The 18730-nt window shown below is 44.1% G+C and overlaps 1 protein-coding gene across 1 annotated transcript in view; it reads right to left on the minus strand.

Annotated features, from left to right (window-relative positions):
- Window positions 1–742: 742 nt before the first annotated feature.
- Window positions 743–18730, minus strand: part of CAMK1D (calcium/calmodulin dependent protein kinase ID) — a 220100-nt gene continuing 202112 nt past the window's right edge. The window contains exons 7-11 of the mRNA XM_082311063.1: window positions 18333–18445; window positions 16469–16547; window positions 5720–5807; window positions 5003–5141; window positions 743–1145 (exon numbers count right to left, since the gene is read on the minus strand). Coding sequence (XP_082167189.1) covers window positions 1024–1145; window positions 5003–5141; window positions 5720–5807; window positions 16469–16547; window positions 18333–18445 — 541 coding nt within the window. The 3' untranslated portion in view covers window positions 743–1023. The remainder of the gene's footprint in view (window positions 1146–5002; window positions 5142–5719; window positions 5808–16468; window positions 16548–18332; window positions 18446–18730) is intronic.

Consider the following 18730-nt stretch of genomic DNA (forward strand, 5'->3'; position numbering starts at 1 on the left):
GGCAAAGCCCCGAGGAGCTGCAGGTGCTCAGCACCTCTGGCACGGACCCCTTGGGCTAGATGAGCCCCACACCAGAGGCCAGGCTGGGAGGAGGCTGGTGAATTAAATGTCTTGCTGAAGGGCAGCACAGCGAGTCGGCTGCAGAAGACAACTACGACTCCCAGCCCCGCGTCTTCCTTTTCTTTTGCTCTGCCCGTAACACACTCAAAGGAGATAAGAACTGCAGGATGAGACCGTGCTCTGTCACTTCGTTTGCTCAGCTCTGGGCGGCTCCTGACCAGCACCGTGTACCTGCCTCTCCTCTGAAACAAGGGTGCTGCAGATCCCCAGCACTACAGGAATGAGGCCAAGGATGAGCTGACTCCCAGCTGGTGGCAATTTAACTCTCGCCATGGCTTTCAAGGAGGAGGAGGGGAAGGAAAGCAGCAGTTTCTTAATCTGAGCAGTAACAGCTCTGCTAAAGCCAGGCAGACTTGCAGTCCAATTTGAGGAGAAATGGCATGCTATTGAAATCCTCCTGTGTTGCAAAGTTAACGTCAATTCCTACCTACAGAAATAGCCTATCCCCCGGCAAACTGGAAGGAGGGACATTACTGGAAGTACTTTTTAAAAGAAAAAAAAAAATAATGCTCAGAAAAGTATCTCTATTTAAATAATCCAGTTGAGATGTTCATAGTTAATGGAAAAAAATACAACATATACTTTGACCTACACTGAGAAAAGAGTAAATCACTGGGGAAAAGAATGAGTGTTCATTAGTTAGAACATTGCTAGACTCACATATATATATATATATTTATATATATATGTATATATATGTACAGCACCAGAGAGTGTTAGATCCGTTCCCCCTGGAGTCATTGCAGTTTGTGATAAATGAAACATTTCAGAATTGCAGTATAAAATATGGCCATAAAAAATCTTCTTTCTTCTAGTCCTTCACCGAGCGTGCACCGCAGGGTGGGATCACGCAGAGGAACCCTGCCAGCCCAGCCGCCTGCCCGCTCCTCGCCGCCCCGGCTCTCACTTGCTCCCTGTGTGCACTGTGGTCACTGTGGTGGGTCTGGGTCTCCGGTCCCCTCCTACTGCAGAAACGCCTGAAGAAGCAGATGAAACAAAACTACAGAGAGTGGATGGAGACATACCTAAAAGGAAAGCCAGAAACAGAGTTAGAAATGTTATTTTTGGAGGCGGGAATGTGGGCAAAGCTGCGTTTCTTTTGTAGCACGCTACAGAGCGGAGGGGACCGCAGCTGGAGACGGCACTCCTGCTCTTCCTGCAGCAATGGGTTGGCTGGGTACCTCCACGGGGCATCTTCTGCCCTCCTGGCCCACGGCCGGGCGCCTACCGCCACCACCAGCAGTTGCATACGCATGTCGCAATGAATAAATGTCCAGCTTTGGTACATGTTCAACCAGATAGATTCCACATTTCTGGGGCTGAAGACAAAGAGTTCTGGGATTCAAAAATCCCTCCAGCATTGTACTTGCTCAGAATAATTATCCTCGTGGGCATGTTAAAGATGATTAAACTTCTTATCATGGCCATCTAGCTAAATGAACAGACTGTGCACCTGGACTAAAAAAATTTCCCCAGGCATCCTGCAAAGCTGCTGATAAAAAAGTAGAGTGGGTCGAATTTGTTGGTGAGTTCCAGTAAACCTAGAGGGAATGTAAATTTTTGTGACTTGGACATCATTCTAGCGACAGCTTATGTCGCTCCAGGTTTTGCTGGTATGTCTCCAGGACTTCCAGCTAAGAGGCATAGGTTGATGTAGGTTGAGTATCTGGACCCAAAATTTACCCACACAGCTCCTTTTGAACTAATCAAAGACCTCTGACAGATAATTTTTATGAAAAAAATGGGGGAGGGTAGCAAAATTAAAATGTTTATGGAAAGTGTCCACTTGCAGCGAACCCTCCATCACAGGTTTAGAAAACACAGCTCTCCAAAACATAACCCCTGAAAACCCAAAGTAGGCTGGGTTTTGAATGACAGATTCAAGATTGTGCTATTCCAGCACAATGTCAGCAGTTTCTACGGAAAGCATTAATGAAGAGAAATTAAATATATCCTTTCCAGAGCTTTCCGCGGATGAGCTACCCCTCTCCCAGCAGCCGCTGAGACTCCACCGGGGAGATCCTTAGATTTTGCTGGCATGTGCAGCTCTGCATGCAGTTTGGCAGCCTTGTAGGCACTGATGTGCAAAGGTAGATCCGGGGCAAGAAAAGCTGCCGAACGGGGCTGCAGCATGGTCACCTTGCTCTGACAAGATGTAGGCTCAGAGTGATCAGAAATACAGTTCATTTTTCCAGCCTCATGAATAAAGGATGAATGAAACCTATATTCATATATTCTTGGACTGGAGTTTGATATTGCCCCTTGACTACTCAAGATCTTTTTGACGCTTATTACAACTTTTAACTACTTTTCCATGCTTCAAGTTGGCATTTCAATCTAAGAGAGGACTATGCTGTACCTACACTCGACCACATCCCATTTTCCAGCAGTATCAACATTTGACACCTTGGCTTCATGCTGCAATTTATCTATATTACCTTAAAAATCCAGAGGTCTAGGTCCTCTAATTAATCTAGGCAGTTCAACCATGTCTAAACAGAACAAACCAGGCACGGACTGAGAATCAGGCCAATACACTTGAGAAATTCTGACTGATTCACTTAGACTTTCCTGACAGGTAGCATAATCCAGCCTAATGCATCATCTCTGCTCTGCCCTAATACAGAGAACAGAATTAGGATGCAGCTTGACATAACGTACTCTCAGGCGAAGGCTGTATTTAATTGTCTTCAATGATGTGAAATTGCTGCATTTGAAACTATTTGGAGAGCTCATTAAATGTCTATTAATAGCATTAGGCAGTATTACATTTTGTAATGTTGGCACAGCTGTTTCATGTAACTTGCTGCATGGGATCTTTCTTGTGCAAGAAATCTGTCCCCAGAGAAAACAGCTGAGAAAGAAAGAGGCAGGACAGAGACCTCAGAGGTTTCCTTTCTTTCCAAAAGGAGGTATTTGGTGGAGTGCATTTGACATGCCAGCTCCCTCTTAATGTCACGCCTTGTACTTGCTGCTGGCTCTCCTCACTGGTTCTCTGGGGCTCCAGCATCTCCTAACTCTTTAATTAACTTCTTTGAGGAAGGGAAGCTCTTCTGTATTGTCTGCCAAGCTGGACTTAACCTGGGATGCTTGGAAATCTTTCAATACTTTTCTACCTCGTATTTCTGACATGAAAAAACGTGACCTATCTTAACACATCTGGTTTTATCCTTCGTATCCTGGCTGACTTCTCCACCAGTGCAAAATATGGCCCGATTCTGTACAGGGACCTGCTGGATTCTGTAGCGGTTAAACAGACTTTGTTCTCTTCCCATCCTTCTTGTTCACAGATGTTTTTCCATTATTGTTCAGACCACTCAATGCTATTAATTAACACCATTTGAGATTAATCACACGGATGGATGGAGATTAATCACCTACCAGCTTAACAGCAAAGCATGCCATCAGATGCTCTAGACCTAACTGGGGTCCAGCTTAGCCATACTGCAGCAGGAACCAAAATAAAGGCACGTTTCTACCCTGTAAGGAGTTTTCTACATCACTGCATTGCCAGTGCATGGTTGGAAGTGCTTTACAGCCGGTCAGCACTGCATTGCTCCTTTGCAGGTGCCTGATATGTGCCAGGAGCACAGCGATGCTTTTTTTGGCAGCAACTGTAGGATTTGGCACTGGGCATTGCAAACTGGGCACTGGACATGAATCCCCATCGGGCCTGGGATGCAGAGGGAAGGGGCTCTCCTCTGGCTCAGCCACAGCACAGGCTGGGAAAAACATCTCACGCAGCGCCCAGAAGACAGATCCCACCCCAGCCACGGGGGAAACGGTGCCCATGACAGCAAGAGAAACCACAGCTTCCATACAGAGCCGCGGGGACTGTGGCTGGTGGCATGTCCTTGTCACGGAGCGGAGGTTGGCAGGCAGGGGTAGCAGAGGCAGGTAGCAGCACCATCCAAAATCCATCCTGAATAGTAGGTGCTTTCGGTTCCAGAATAGTGTGGGGTATAGTCTAGAAATGACCACTTCAGTCCTCAATGAAGTAAGCACTGACTTGCAATACCGTAAACTATTAGCATTCCTTTTTAGTGCTGCACCTTAAAATAATCTCCTCTAATTGTAAAGTCCACATCCCTCCATTTCATGATATAAAAATCTCTATAGATGGACAGAAGGGAATAAAAGAAACGCTCAGAAGCCAGAGATTAAATAGGCTTCATTACAAAGGACGCATTTCTGTCTTCCAAATGATTTCTTTCCTGCCATGTCTCCTTCCCTGGCATTCAGAAAAAATGCTTATCCCAAGCATGTGACTCCATCGGGCAGCTTGCAAATCTCAATTATAGCATATAACAAACAAGGCAGTGGGCCAAGTCCTGTTGTGGTGTATGGAGCCTGAGTCCTGCTCAGACAGATGAGCCTCTTCATACAGGAGCTTAATTTGGCCCAGGAAGAGGGAAGCTGGGTCAGACTGGCAGGATCAGTCTCCTCCATGGAAAATGGAAAGTAAGCCAATTTTTACAGAAAAATGTCTTATCATAATACTGGAAACTCAAACATAAACAGTTTGAGTAAACTTTTTCAGTTTTCAACCAAATACAAAACTGTTTTGCTGTGGGGGTCTGGGTCTTTTTCCCAAGCGAAAGCCCCTTTTCTCCACAAGAAACAATGTTTTTCTCTCAAAAATGCACTGAGCTAAAAACTCATTTTTTTTTAGCACATAAACTTTTCCAATTGAATCATTTTTTTTGCCAGATAAAAATGAAGGCCTCGATCCCTTTTCAGTCCTTATTTTAAGCACATGCTTGCACAAAGCTGAACCTACTGGCAGCGAGGACTGCAGCCTGGGGGTCAAGGAGAAAATGGGAATCCCGCGAATTTGCTCGGCTGCCGCGGAGGGAGCTTTCCCGGGATGTCGGCTACTCACAATCTTTCCGTGTGGCTGCGTCGGGAAGCGGCGCGGCGAGGCTGAGGGTGCTCGACACGCTGGCACTCGCGCTGTCCAGGCTGCTGCCGAGGTGTAACCGTCTCATGTGTCGCACGACCGCTGTGGCATTAAACGCTTGCTGGAGAAAAAAAACAAGAAAGAAAGAAAGAATAAAAAAATTGGAGGTGGCAGGGTTACTTCTGCTCCTCTCCTGGCTGCTCAGAGTTGTCAGAAGTGAATGAGCCGATCGCCTTTCAAACTTTTCACAATTTCTAGTTTTTAAGCTAGAAACAGCAATATCAAACCATACTCATTTCTGCCCTGGTCCTGCTCCCCGTCGTTCCTTCTAGCACCCAGCTGGGATGCAGCAGCCTACCAGGAAAGTCATATTTGACACGTCCTTCCCTGCACCAACACACAGGGTGTCCGCATTGCTTCATGTCCCCGCACAGTGCTGACCCCAACTCTGCATATAACCCCTGGTACCGTAGCTATGAGCAGCCCCAGCCCCATCTCTCACACTCATTACGTTTATACACTTGGTTAGTAGCATCCTCCTTAAAAGGCCCCACAAAACCAGGTAACCTAAGACTAGACCAACTATTTTGACCAAAATTTTGGGCCAAAAAGCACTAATATGCTGAAAGGGTGGCTGTATACCCGCCGTGTTAGCAGAGTTATGTGTCTAAGTGTCATCCCTGAGGACAGGTCACTTACTCTCCATTTGCTTTTTGCAAAGTTCTTCCGGATCTGAGCGCTGACAGACTCGTGGATGTTTTTGTTGAGCGCTGTATCACCAGCGATCCTAAAATGGACAGACAAGACAGATTTTAAGAGATCTTTTGCTCTCCTTGAATACTCTTTCTTCTTCTCCTCAACAGAGAAGGCTGGTCCAAGGTGTGCTTGCTCCTGCAGTGATGATGACTTCATTCACATGAGGGCTCAAACTTCCCACCGCTGTCTCCACTGGCAGAAGTGGTGGAAAATCTGGGGCAATAAAAGCAAGTGTAGATAAGGCTTGTAGGTCTGGCAGCTACAAAGAGGTACGACGTTATTTTGTTGGTGCACGGCTGCTTTCTATCACCATTACAGCCCTAGATGAAAACATTCTACCTATTTTTTTCTTTACATCTAAAGATTTAACATCAACAAGCTCAGACTACTTTTAGCCTCAACCACGCAGCAGCTTCCAGAGCCACTCCAACCTGTCTGATTTCTGTTTGCACTGGAGACTTTCCTGCCACCCTGCAACATACATAGCCATTCATCATGATTAATGTAGATTTACAGTAAAGCAGATACAGGGAAGCTCACTACAGCAGTACAGGCTGCACAAATAGCTTAAGCTGAACAACACAACCTAAGAACTTGACTGATCTTGCAGTTTCCTTAACAGATAAAGACACATTCAAATCTCCACTAAATGCAATTATTTCAAGGGAATTTTATTGATTCATTTAACTCCTCAAGGCATGAGATCTGTTGGAAGAGCGAACTGATGTTGGGCCATGTGCTGGGGTAATTAGTGCTATCTAACGTAGGTGATGCCAGGAAGCAAAGCTTGCCTCCTATGCTCTATCTGATGTTTTCAGAAATCAATTTTTTAGCAATAGTGTAGAAAACCAGTGTCCATTATCAATAAAAAATTGTAAGAAATGGAATAATCCATCAGGCTCATTGCCCTCCAGTCTGGGGACATCCAATAAAATAATCATAGGGTCTGGGGGACTCAGCGGCCATCTACTCCTGCCCCCCACCCTAGCTCTGTCAAAATAATTTTGACAGATATTTAGCTAAGCAGTCCTTAAAGATCTCCAAAATATGGAGACTCCTCAGACAACCTATTCCAGTGTCCCACTATCTCCCAGAAGACATGGAAAATAGTTTATTCCCTTTGTCTTTGAAGCATCCTTTCACAAATTTGAAGACTGTTATCATGTCTTCTCTCCATTTTCTCTTCTCTAGACTAAACAAACTGACGAGTTTTGACTAGTGACTTCTCTGCACTAAACTTTCACTGTTTCTTCATAACTCATATTTTCTAATCCTCTGATCTAGTGAGCTTCTCTGGACTTTCTCCAACTAGTCCACATCTTCCTTAGAGGGCGGTAGCCGAACTGTTCGCTGTTTTCCAACTAAGGCAGCAGAATGGCAGCATTGCTTTGTGTTTCTTGAAAGATGAAACTCTGCTTACATACCCCAGCCTGCTGTTTCCATTTATGTGTCCCATGCATTGGAGACATTCCTTTCATTTTGCCCAGATCATTCCAAACTGTAACCCTGTTCTTCAAAGGACATGCAGCTTTTTCTACCTTTGTGTCAATGGCACATCTAAGAAGTGCTCTCCGGGACCAGTCTTCTCCAAATTGCTTCATTCCTTCCTGCTGGCAACACTCACCCAGGATGTCAGAGAGATGAGAGGAACTACCTACTCTTGGGAGAAACGTGAGGGACTAAACCCCCATCTTCCAAGAGTGGAGGGCCACCAATCCCATCCTGTTGCAACTGAGCTAATCTATACTGAGTTATTCAAGAGTACTGGAGCCAGCAGGATTGTGCGCAGGAAGGAGCAGGGTTCCCATTCAGGGTAGCCCACCTCCAACTGGGAAGGGCACTTGTATGACTGCGACTGTCACATAACCTCTATCTCAAGTAGACAGAAGAACTGGTACCATGAGCAAAGCATGGCTCCCAAATGGCACCTGACGTCCTCTCTTGGGTCCCTATGCTGTTGATGGGGAAGGGGAGGTGTTTGACTGAGAACTGGAAGATCTTCAGATCCTCCTCTGAAGAGGATTTCTTCTGATCACCTCTCCTACTAACAGGGAGGCAAATTGGGCTGGATTTCCCACTGGGGCCCACAGGCTAAAAGCTTGGTGAGGCAGTATCTAGATTAAGCATCATGTTCAATGTTCCATCCTCTGTCCCTCACAGGGAATATTGCCAGGCCCAGCACAGACCCTGATGGATCCCATGCAGTATATACTCCCAGTTGGATACAAAGCCCAGCTGGCCTTGCACCCACCGTATCAGTGCATTTTCTGTATTTTTCTAGCATGAAATCATCGTGTGAAGCAGCTCCTACAGCTTTACCACAGCCACACCTACATGACCCAAATGACAGGACACAGAGTGTCCCTGACTGCCTCCAAGTCAATACTGTGAAGAGCTAACCAGAAGCCTGAGAAGACTGTAGCTGTACTGCATACCCTGCATGGCTCATTAGCTTAGGTGCACAAGTGTGTGCAGATTTGCGTCCACTCTCCTTGCACACCGCTCAGCCTTTCGATGCAGATGGGCCCTAGCAGAGTTTCCCGGTGGGAATGCAGACTGCTCGTCAGAGTCACTCCAAAATGTCATGAGCACTCTGCTCTGACCAAGAACACCTCCTCGGTGAAGGCAGGTGCCCTCAACATGTACCAGCTGGGAGCACTGACCTTCGTACTACAGATCCGCAGAAGAAAACTAAGCCAAACACTTAATATGTGGACAGCTACAAGCCAAAGTATCCGTTCAGTAACTGATCAAAAAGACCAAGCTGCAAAGAGAAAATTTACTTACAAATGCAAAGAACATTTTTGCTCCAAAGCTAATGAAGCATTTTGCTTTATGAACAAGTTTGTTAACAAGCTGTATAAGCACAGATCATGTTTCCCACTTGTCAAATTTTATTTTGGAAACATGGACATAACAAGTTATTGGGGTATGATACCCTTGCCAGCTCTTCCAGAAGATCTTTCCTGCCAGTCTCCACAAGGACTTGCAAATGCATTTTTGCTATACGAACCTTCTCATCGGGCGTGTAGCTCAAATACAGGCTATATATTTTTTTCAGTTTAGGGATCATTTTCTGAAATGCTGGTGGTTTCAATAAGAAACTGCTGGTTCCAATAGTTCACAAACTATCTTCTACCACTAACTCAATGTTCACTATGCAATTCTCGTAATTCCAGGAAAAGGTCTTGGTATTTGGGTGTTTTCCAAATAGGCAGAATAATACTTGTTTACTTCATGAGAGGATGGACGGACACCCTTTGAAGCCCTCAGATGCCACAGTGGTGGGGACCATCCTACATCTACGGTCTCTTCAGCAGCATTAGCACCTTGCAGATGCTAGTTTTTAATCAGAGCGAAATAACAGCAGTGCTGGGGCTAATTTAGTGCAGCAGGATCCGTTCAAACACGTGCTGGTATGCCTAATAGTGTGGCTCAAAATGCAGCCCTGGCTGCCAAAGCCGGGTGTGGGATCGTTCTCCAAGCCACCTCTGAAGAACTATCCTGTTAACAGTGCAATGCTGTAACATGAGGACTGTGCTTTTATACTGTATTTTGCACTTGGAGGATCTTGAAACTTTTATAAAATACTCACGGCGTTATAGTGTTTATAGTATAGTTTTACTTCTAGGAAAACAAAAGAAATGTTAACATCCATTCACTGTTGGCGTTTTGCTGGAAATGTGGTTTAAGGACACAGGCAAGAGAGGTGGAGGTGAGCAGGTAGAAGTCATATCTTTTATACGATCAACTAGTAGAGTTTGAAAAATGAGATAAACTTTTGGGCACTTAAACCTGCCCCGAGGTGGGTATCATGAGCATCATCACATCTATACTGAATGTATTTAATCACGAACTTTAGTTCCCATGCTGAGAAGATAATGCATGAAATTTAATCCAGATACTGGTTTTAGAGCACATTATAATCGCCCTTCCACCTTTCCCTAACTCTCTAAGTCCACAGGCTATAAACTATCTTGCTTTTCCTTTTAGGACAAAAACACCTTAGCATCTTTCTTCCTCCCTCCCCTGCACAACATACCCTTCTCCTACAGGAATCAGCTCCATTTTCCCTGGGAATCAGCCATCTTCTGTTTCAGAGATGATCAAGCTGATGCATATCTAGACAAACCCTGAGCAATATTTTTTGGCTTTGCAGTTAACTTTGAAGTTAACTGTGTCATCACTGAAGCTTGTTTTTACCAACTATACCAGTTGGCCCGGTAAAAGATATTACTTCTACCTACCACAAACGTATACAAAAATAAAACTAAACAACTCAGAATAACACATGATCTGTTATCATGCTGAGCATCACCCAGAACTGAGCGAGGACCTAGTAGCCTAACTGGAACCTGGCTTTTCTCTCGGGGTCCCCGTTTTGCAGCACCTGAAAGCAGCGACATCCTAACAACAGTTTGGGGAACTTAGTGTTGAAGCTGGTCTTACATCCAATTGTAAATACTTAAGTGTCTTAACACACAGAATTGGATACCAAGGGCCGCAATCTGACAACTCTCCATCACAAATACCTCCACTGAAGCTAAGAAGGGTATTTCTCATGAATAACCGTAACAAATCTAGCCCTGCACATGAGAGGAATTTAATCTAATGATCAAATATTATTTCATAGTATCCAATTTATTTCAGCTCTCTATCTAGGTTCAAAGCTATCACAGCAATTTATCTGGCCATACCACTTCTAAGCTTTGAGAGGAACCTCCAACAAAGACAAAACCAGTAAATTTCCTTTTGGACGGTTCTTGCTAGCATACTGCAAGCATATGTCTCTCGCATCTTTCCTGCCCATGATGGCAGGCAGAGTCTTTCATCTACCATGATTTTCTGAACCTTCATACTGAAGGCAGCCAACTCAAACGCTGTGCTGGCCAAACAGTGCTTGGAAATACTCGAGTATGATGACAGGAAACATGGAGTTAGCTGTAATGGATAATGCTGAAGGACCATAACTCTTCTATACATACACACACATATATATATACACACACATACACACATGCATGCGTATAAATATACACACGCAGATACTGTATCAGTGACGCTCCAAAATAAATAGAGTGCAGGGACGAACTCAATAAGAGTTTGATTTAATGTTGTAAACATCAGCAATTCCCTTCAGGGAGCCCTTTTCACACTTCAAACATTGTCTGAGAACTGAGCTCTTTGTAAACCACGTCCTTTCCCTGGGTGGAAATTATTATCTGGCTCGTGCTCTCTGGCACATAATAAACACTCAGGGTCATGGTCACAATTTGCAGAGGCTCAATCCTTGCCAAAGCTTTGCGATTCTTCAGCGTAGGCGGGGATAGACATCGGCAACTCCCAAGTATCTGGTCTCCATCTTTACGAGCAGTGGGGAAAGGTGAGGGCCACACTCGTACCTGTGGGCACATGTCTCTAACTTAGGTGCCACAACCTCCTCCTCCCCTACACAGTCTATACGGGAAGGCAATACATATATCACCCTTTAATTTAGATGTCCCAGGTTGCCTTCAATGCCATAATCGGCTTTAGCACACAGCTCTAAATCCCATTTAAGGTCACTTGGGTAACACACGACAGAGCAAATAAATTCACGGCATGCCTTCCAATTCCTATACTAGCTTCCTAACTGTTGGACCTTATCCTCACCCGCTGAGGACTGTTTTCTTTCCCTCTGACCCGAGCCTGGAGGCTGAATTTGAGGTTGCAGGACTCAGCTTGACCTGACAGGGAGCTGATCCTACAGCTGCGAAAAAGAGGTCCTTGGATTTCTGCTGCTCGTCCTTACTCATTGCAGCCTGAGCGACTGCCTTAAACAGGATGTGGGCTCTGACATGGCAATTTATTTAATAAACTTAATTGCTGTCATTAATATGAGCTAGGGAAACATTAAAATATATCAAGCTGCAGCAAAATTACCCCACTCTTTTGTTACCTTCATTTTCCACGTCCTTTTCGAAAAGTAACAGTGGAACAACTAAGCAGAACATTGCACCTTTGCAACACACCGTAAACAGTGCAAACCTCAGTGAAAGATTTGCTATAAAACAAATAACATTTCTAATGGAAAGCATAAGTCACCTGTATATTAAACTGGAGAAATCTGTATAAATGGACAAATTGTACAGGCTGGGGTGTAATCATTATACCAACAAGTCTTACATATTGTACTGTTCCTGCTGCCATACTTCACTGCAATTATTAGCCTCCTTTTCTGCCAACTCCGAGTTTAACATACCGTCCCCCTGCCAAGGCCATTTGATTATAAATAGCAAAACATCACGTAAATGCAGGCATGTGGGGAGCAGATACAGCACAGAAAAGTGGGCCATTGGGAAGAAGTATTTACTTTTTTTAGGGTCTGATCCTGTACAAATATTTAGTCATGTGAATAGCTGGCTCTTCTAGAGCAGTTTCCCAAAATTCAAAGAGATTATTAACCTTAAAGGCACAAATGTAATATCTTGCAAGATCCAGTTCTTGCAAGCCTTGTTTGGAAATTTTTAATAAAAACACGGTAATTAAAGTAAGAGGTATATTTTGGAATCACTTTGTTCTTCACAAATGTTATATATTGAAACAACAAAATCTCATGGCCAGGTAGCCATCTCATGCACGGTTAACTATTTTTGTCACAACCAGATTAGAACGTATGTGTTAAGTACTCATGATTTGATAGATTTCTTCCTAATTTGAGGCTGATCCCAATGATCTGATACTGCAGGGGCAGATTTCACAGGGGGAAGAAAAAGAGAAAGCTGGAAAATGTCACTACATGAAGCCACTTCGTCATATACGTTAATTATCTACCATTTGCACAGCACCAGTGACTTGGGTAGATGTTCTGTGTTCTGCTGGTGAGACAAGGAGACAAACCCCAACTCTTACTGAAGTCAGTGGAAAACTCCCATTAACTTCAGTGGAATCAGGATTTCACTTCATGCGAACTCTAGGGTTCAAAGATGCTTCTCCAGTTAGGTTGCTTTACAGAACCAGTTGTGCAGACAAAAAAATACCTTTTATGAAGTGCCATTAAGGACTACTTGAATTGTAAGCACTCTGCAAGAGCGTACCGTTTATGGGACCACTTGAAGTCTGCTCTGACCATCTCTTCCTACTAAGCCAGTACTCATTACTCTTGTACTCCATAACCTCATTACTCTTGATCACACACAGAGAAGACAATGCTATGTAGGCACTATGGAAGGTGATGTTGCTAATCGGGATGCATGCGGAAAAATACGTGCTCATGTGATAAGGTGGTGCAGGATGCCCCCATTATAAAAGTTGGGGTAGACTGTTGGCTAAACACTTGCACCTTTATCTCCGACTGTTGCAACGCTGAATGCAACCACGAGAGAGAGGAACGCAAGCCTGGACTTATTGGAAACTTAAATATGGCCAGGCTGAGAGAAGGACACAGCTGACCATTGAGAGGAAGCACAGAGCTCTCCTCCTCCTCCATCAAAAAGGCTTTCCCCTCCTTCAAAGGGGAGGGGAGGATGCTGTTGTAACAGATATAGTGGCTAGAATGAGAAAAGAAGCAGTGAAAACCTCATTATTTCCTGGCTTAAGCAACCTGGGTAGAAAATGCTTCTTGAGCAATGGGTTGGCAAAAGGACATCCTAACACTAATTCTGAAATAACAGATAATATCTGGGTGAGTAGCCTTGATTATCCAAAAAGGCATTTTAGTAACATTTATCACTATAGGATCCAAACCCTCCACAAAAATCACTGCACCACTCTCAAGAGAGGTCCATAACTGCAATATTTATGTTACAGGAAGCTTTTCAGAGCAAGGAGGAATGAGATATCAAGTTTTGCTCAAGAGCTCACTGGGGAGGACAGAGGCAGATCTGAAGCCATATCTTTGGAAACCTCCATGCTTTGCTTTCACTGTACAACTGTCCTTCTGCTCTTTAATCCACTGGCACATATTGTTTCTGTGTCAAGGGAAGATGGATTTGGGATGGGGTATGGAAACGGTGAATATTTTAACCCTCCCTGCTGCGGTGCCATTTGCGTGTCTGACATCTCAAAGGCTGACCCCAAGCCATGCTTTACATGGTTGGGAGGTAACCCTGCAAATGAACCACTGCCTTGCAAAGTCAGCCTGGCAGAAGAAGACCCCCTGCCACAGAAATGGGGGAAAATCCTTTTTTGGGGGTTGTTTTTAAATGGAAGATTGGATTCTGTAGAAAATATAAAAAATTATGGAGCAGTCTGTGAGTTTCCATTGGCTCCTGGCCATGACATGCAAAAGAAAAAAAAGGGAAAAAAAAAAGGAATGAAAACACTTTTTATCATTTTGTTCCTTTAGGAGGGCCCAGAAGCTGTGTGTCTTACAAGTGCCACGTTTCTTTGTTGCACTCCAGCAACCAACACAGATGTAGAGGGGCCAAGAGCTGGATGCTTACGTTTTGTGTATCTTGGATGTAAAGGCTTTGGAAAATCTGCCTCTGAGTTATACAAATGATCACCTCTTTCTCTGCTGGGAGTTGTATTCCCATTGTTTATTCTGTATTTCTAATATTGACTTTTGTAACTTGTTTAATTTCCTGAGGCTCAGGTCAGTATCATTTAGAAATGTTTTTTTTTTTTTTTCACGAAAGCTGGATTTCATTTCCCAAATTTCCTTTTTGTCACACAGACAATGCAGTTATTGATGGGACATTGGAAAAAGAGCAGGCCCAGGTCTTGACTTCTCCTCATTGCTCATTTGTATTGATGCCAGCCACTGATGCAGCTAATAACCATCTGTAAAATGTTTCTTGTTGTCATTGGTATGGAGGATGAAAAGCAAGAACCTTGCTTTTCTCAATGATTTACATTGCCTTCTGCATCCCAAGCCTTTCCTAAAACTTTTTAATTGTAAAGGCTGAGCCTCAATCTTATCTTCAGCCTGATTTGTAATCACAGCGACTGACAATCTTTAGTCAGACATCGGTACATCATTCCCACTATGGAGAAATCAGTGCCATTTCACTGTATTTCCACCACTTGTGTAGTCAAAACTTACTGAATGCCTTCATGAGTGCCAGATCATTAATTAATGATGGGGGTAAGCCATCAGCCTGCGTATTGGTAAAACTTTATCAGCAAGTAAACCAGACTGGTAAAAACCTTTGAAAGGATTTACCTTCCATCTAGTCCCAGGACAGAAAGCAGCAATGAGATGAGACAACCAGTAAGTGTCCGAGAGAGGAGCATAAACCCCTTGAAACCAAACAACTGAAGTATTTGTTCTAGAGCTATTGACATGAAGTTTTACTCTGCTTTGAAATGTAACATGATTTTAAGCTGGGTACCAAGTTCTGTCCCTTCAGAGCTAGAAAGGTCAAGGACCGTGTCCAAAACCCATGTCTGCTGAGGAAGCAGAGGTGACCAGAGCCCTGCTGATAAAGCTCCCCAGCCTGAGAGGGATGCAGACTCCATCGTCTGAATGAATGTCTCCAACTTCCAGCAGAAAGCAGCACTACGTTAAAACTCACTGACAACTTCCATGCCTGTGCTTTTCTTACCATGCATTTTATACTCAACTACACTACTGGAGGCTGATCCCTGGGCTCAAATTGCGTCACCAGGATGGTTTTACGGTCCATTAAGCTGTTGAGCTAGTTATGACATTGACCCAGTTGCTTTTCTGAGGGGCTATGGACGCTCAGGAAAAACTTCAGTTCCCCTGCAAATGCAGAGCTTAATGCTCTTATCCAGTCAGCGCTCTAGAAACTGCAAAAGAAAATGGCATTTGTGGTAATTGTGATAGCATAAAAACACAGTCTAATGCACACCTGGGGTGAAAATGTCATGCCATTGACTCCTTTCTGTTGTAGCAATTCTAACAACCAAAATCTCACTTCATATATAATGATCCCTGCCCTAAAAGACTGACATCCAAAGCCCATTTTTGGGTGCAGCTGGTAGTGTGGGGTGATGCTCAGTCACTCAGGGTTGGTCAAAAGTACATGAGCCACTCTTGTTTCAGCTACATAATACTTAGGTAACACTGGTGAAGTCAGCCATGTGCAAAGGTATCATCTAATTTAAAACACTTAACAGAAGTCTGAATTATGAATACAATCAGACCAGGTACTTTTCTGTTATCACTGCAGAGAGATAGCATTGGTAGAGCCAATTCAGACTCAGCTGACCCAATCCTGCTCTAGGGTTTCTTATCTCTTCCATTCAACAAGAGAGGGTAAACAGCATGTGAAACCAGGTCCTTACTGCAAGTAGGAGGTGGACTATCATCTGTGAAGCACAGATGAGGAATTCCTGCTTCATGGGATGCTCTTAAATGCTCTGATATTACTTTGGCAAGGATCTCATGAGCAGGTTGATACCCAGCTTTCTGTACACCTGCAGAATTTGACCTTCTGCCCCAAAATACGATTTCTGGGTTCAACCATTTTGCCATATCTCACTGTTGTGCTACAGTCAACATATAGATAATTCAGCATTTCACTGACTCCTTATACAGATACTCAACAGGTTGGTACATGAGATTAAAGTCCATCATGATTTTCTAGGAAAATCTCGAGGACAAAGGCAGGGGTTGTAAGAATAAGAGCACAGAGTTTCTTAGCAGAGGTTAGTATACTACGTGACAGAAAAAACACTTCTACCCCGAATGTAAAACGATGCTCTCTGTCCTGAGGGTTTCACACAGCACTGACTGTTGCTTACCAAGGGTGCCGCGCCGCTTGCTCACAGGTGTATCTTTTATTAGGGTCCTTCTCCATCAAATTCCGAATGAAGTCTTTAGCTGTAAAAAAAGAAAGAATAATTTACAGCAATAGGGTTGATATCCAGTTCTGCTGCAGGCTGATCAGCCAACAGCATTGATCAGGCTACCAAGAGCCATCTGGCCACAGCATCAGAAAATGGCCCTGGGTCATGTGTCATTTATTAGTATAGATATAACCAAAGTGACTTAGGACCAAATCCAAGCTATTTAATACAGCAGGTAAAAGCTGAAGGTGTCTACTCGTGCAGGTATATTTAGGAGTGGGATGAATAATTCAGAGTCAGCAGAGTTCAAGCCTGCCAGCTCCCGGGTCACCCAAGTGCCTCTGACCATCTTAGTGGTCTGCATATGGCCACATCTGTTGGAGATGCTGATAAACTGAGTGGGAAAGGCAAGGAGGAGGTCAAATGCCACAGTAAGAGAAGCTTCTCATTGCTCACTCCAAGCTATCGCACACATGGGCAGCTGTGAGGACATGTTGCGTATTTAAAAACAAGTTACCGAGAAAAATGGACTCCCCTGGGCATGAGGCAGTGTGTTTTTAACGGACACTATAATGGAGGGAAGGGAGATCACAGCATGGCATGCATCCAGTAGTTTCAGGAGAGCAGTTGAAAGAGCCACAGCAAAGCCAAATATGGCAGGAAAATCTTTGTGCTGATTTAGGTGATGGACTTTCCCCCCAAAATGCAAAGGGGTCTGCCAGCAGACCTTCATATTTTCTCAGAAAACTCTTATGGGCTTAAAAAAACTTCTCATCACATATATTTTTTAAGCAATCCATCACAATGATATCTGGACCACAGATGTAAGCAGCGTGAAATGTTGTTCTATGCAGAGATAACAGGATATATAATCATCTTCAAAATAAAACACTTCTTTTTATATCTCCCTGCCTTAATCAGTAGTACTAATGAATCAGAAAACTGCATTTCTAGGGATATTTTTGTCTGATAAAATGTTCCTAGAATTCATTTATTGTCCTGCCTGAAATGGCAGATGTTCCCCCAGGCTGGACAAAGCAAGGACACCGAGCTTGTGTGACCTCTTGGAGACCACACAGCGTGTCAGTGGCACACGCAGGGTGCAATGCCGAACATGCCCCTGCTGTCACCTATAGACACTGATGCTGGCAGACCATGAGCCATGCTGGAGCCAGAAGCCTTTAGGCACATTTGCCCGTAACAGGGTAGTATATCTGCCTCTCTGCCAGACTGAGTACAGCAGGCAACGGCAGGCGCTGTGGGTTAAATGTCTTCTGCACTGGGTGGGGAACAGGGCGAGCATATGGGCAGCTATCTGGGCCCGACCACACAGGCAGTACTCCCAGTTTCTGAATCTGCTTAGCTGCCTCATTTGGAAGACATTAATTTCTTGGGTTTGTCTTTGCTGTATACACTGCAGACTTGCTTTGGACCTACAGTACAGTTCTAGTAACAGAGTCGAACTATGTTGCCTTATTATTATCAGTGACACAAAAACTATCTGCATTTTATTTGGATATGATGGAGAAGTTAAACCGCTTTGTCTTCTTGGGACAGTCTTCCATTCTCTTCATCTTCTGTTGCAGCTACGTTTTAGTGCTTTGTGTGTAACTGGACAAAATGGTACTTAATTTGCACTCCTGCAGAAATAACCTCCCATAACTACCTGAGCTAAAAGACATGCACATTCTCAATGATTTTTGGTTAAAATGAGCTCCACGCATGATGGAGGGTGCATTCTCACGCCCAGAGGAGATGATCTGCAACAGGCAGGCATGCATGCATGGTTGTTGCAATTAAATGAGCAGTAGCTTCTTACCAGACTCGGAGATGTCATCCCAATATGGAGAGTCAAACTCATACTCCGCCTTAAGGATCTGCTCAAAGAGTTTGGAGTCATTTTCGTCATAGAAAGGGGGATACCCACAGAGCCTGAGGGAGAACAAGAAAAGAAACACATGACCCTCAGACCTGTCTTGGCCAAGAAGGTGAGAAAAAGGGAGGGAGAAGAAGGGGAAACTCTTGTTTAAGACTTGTCCCAATAAGTTCTCAAGCAGGCAAGCACTACCACAAGAGAAGTTTGTTCTGGGACATGTAAACCCACTTCTGGAGACTGGCACCATCCTGGACAAAGAGGAATTCTGCATGGAAACCCGGTGCCGTTGATCCTACACTGACTCATGCAGATATCCTGGCCTCCCTCTGCATGCTCTGGGT

Source organism: Platalea leucorodia, assembly GCF_965183815.1.
Source record: "Platalea leucorodia genome assembly, chromosome: 4".
Lineage (NCBI taxonomy): Eukaryota > Metazoa > Chordata > Aves > Pelecaniformes > Threskiornithidae > Platalea > Platalea leucorodia.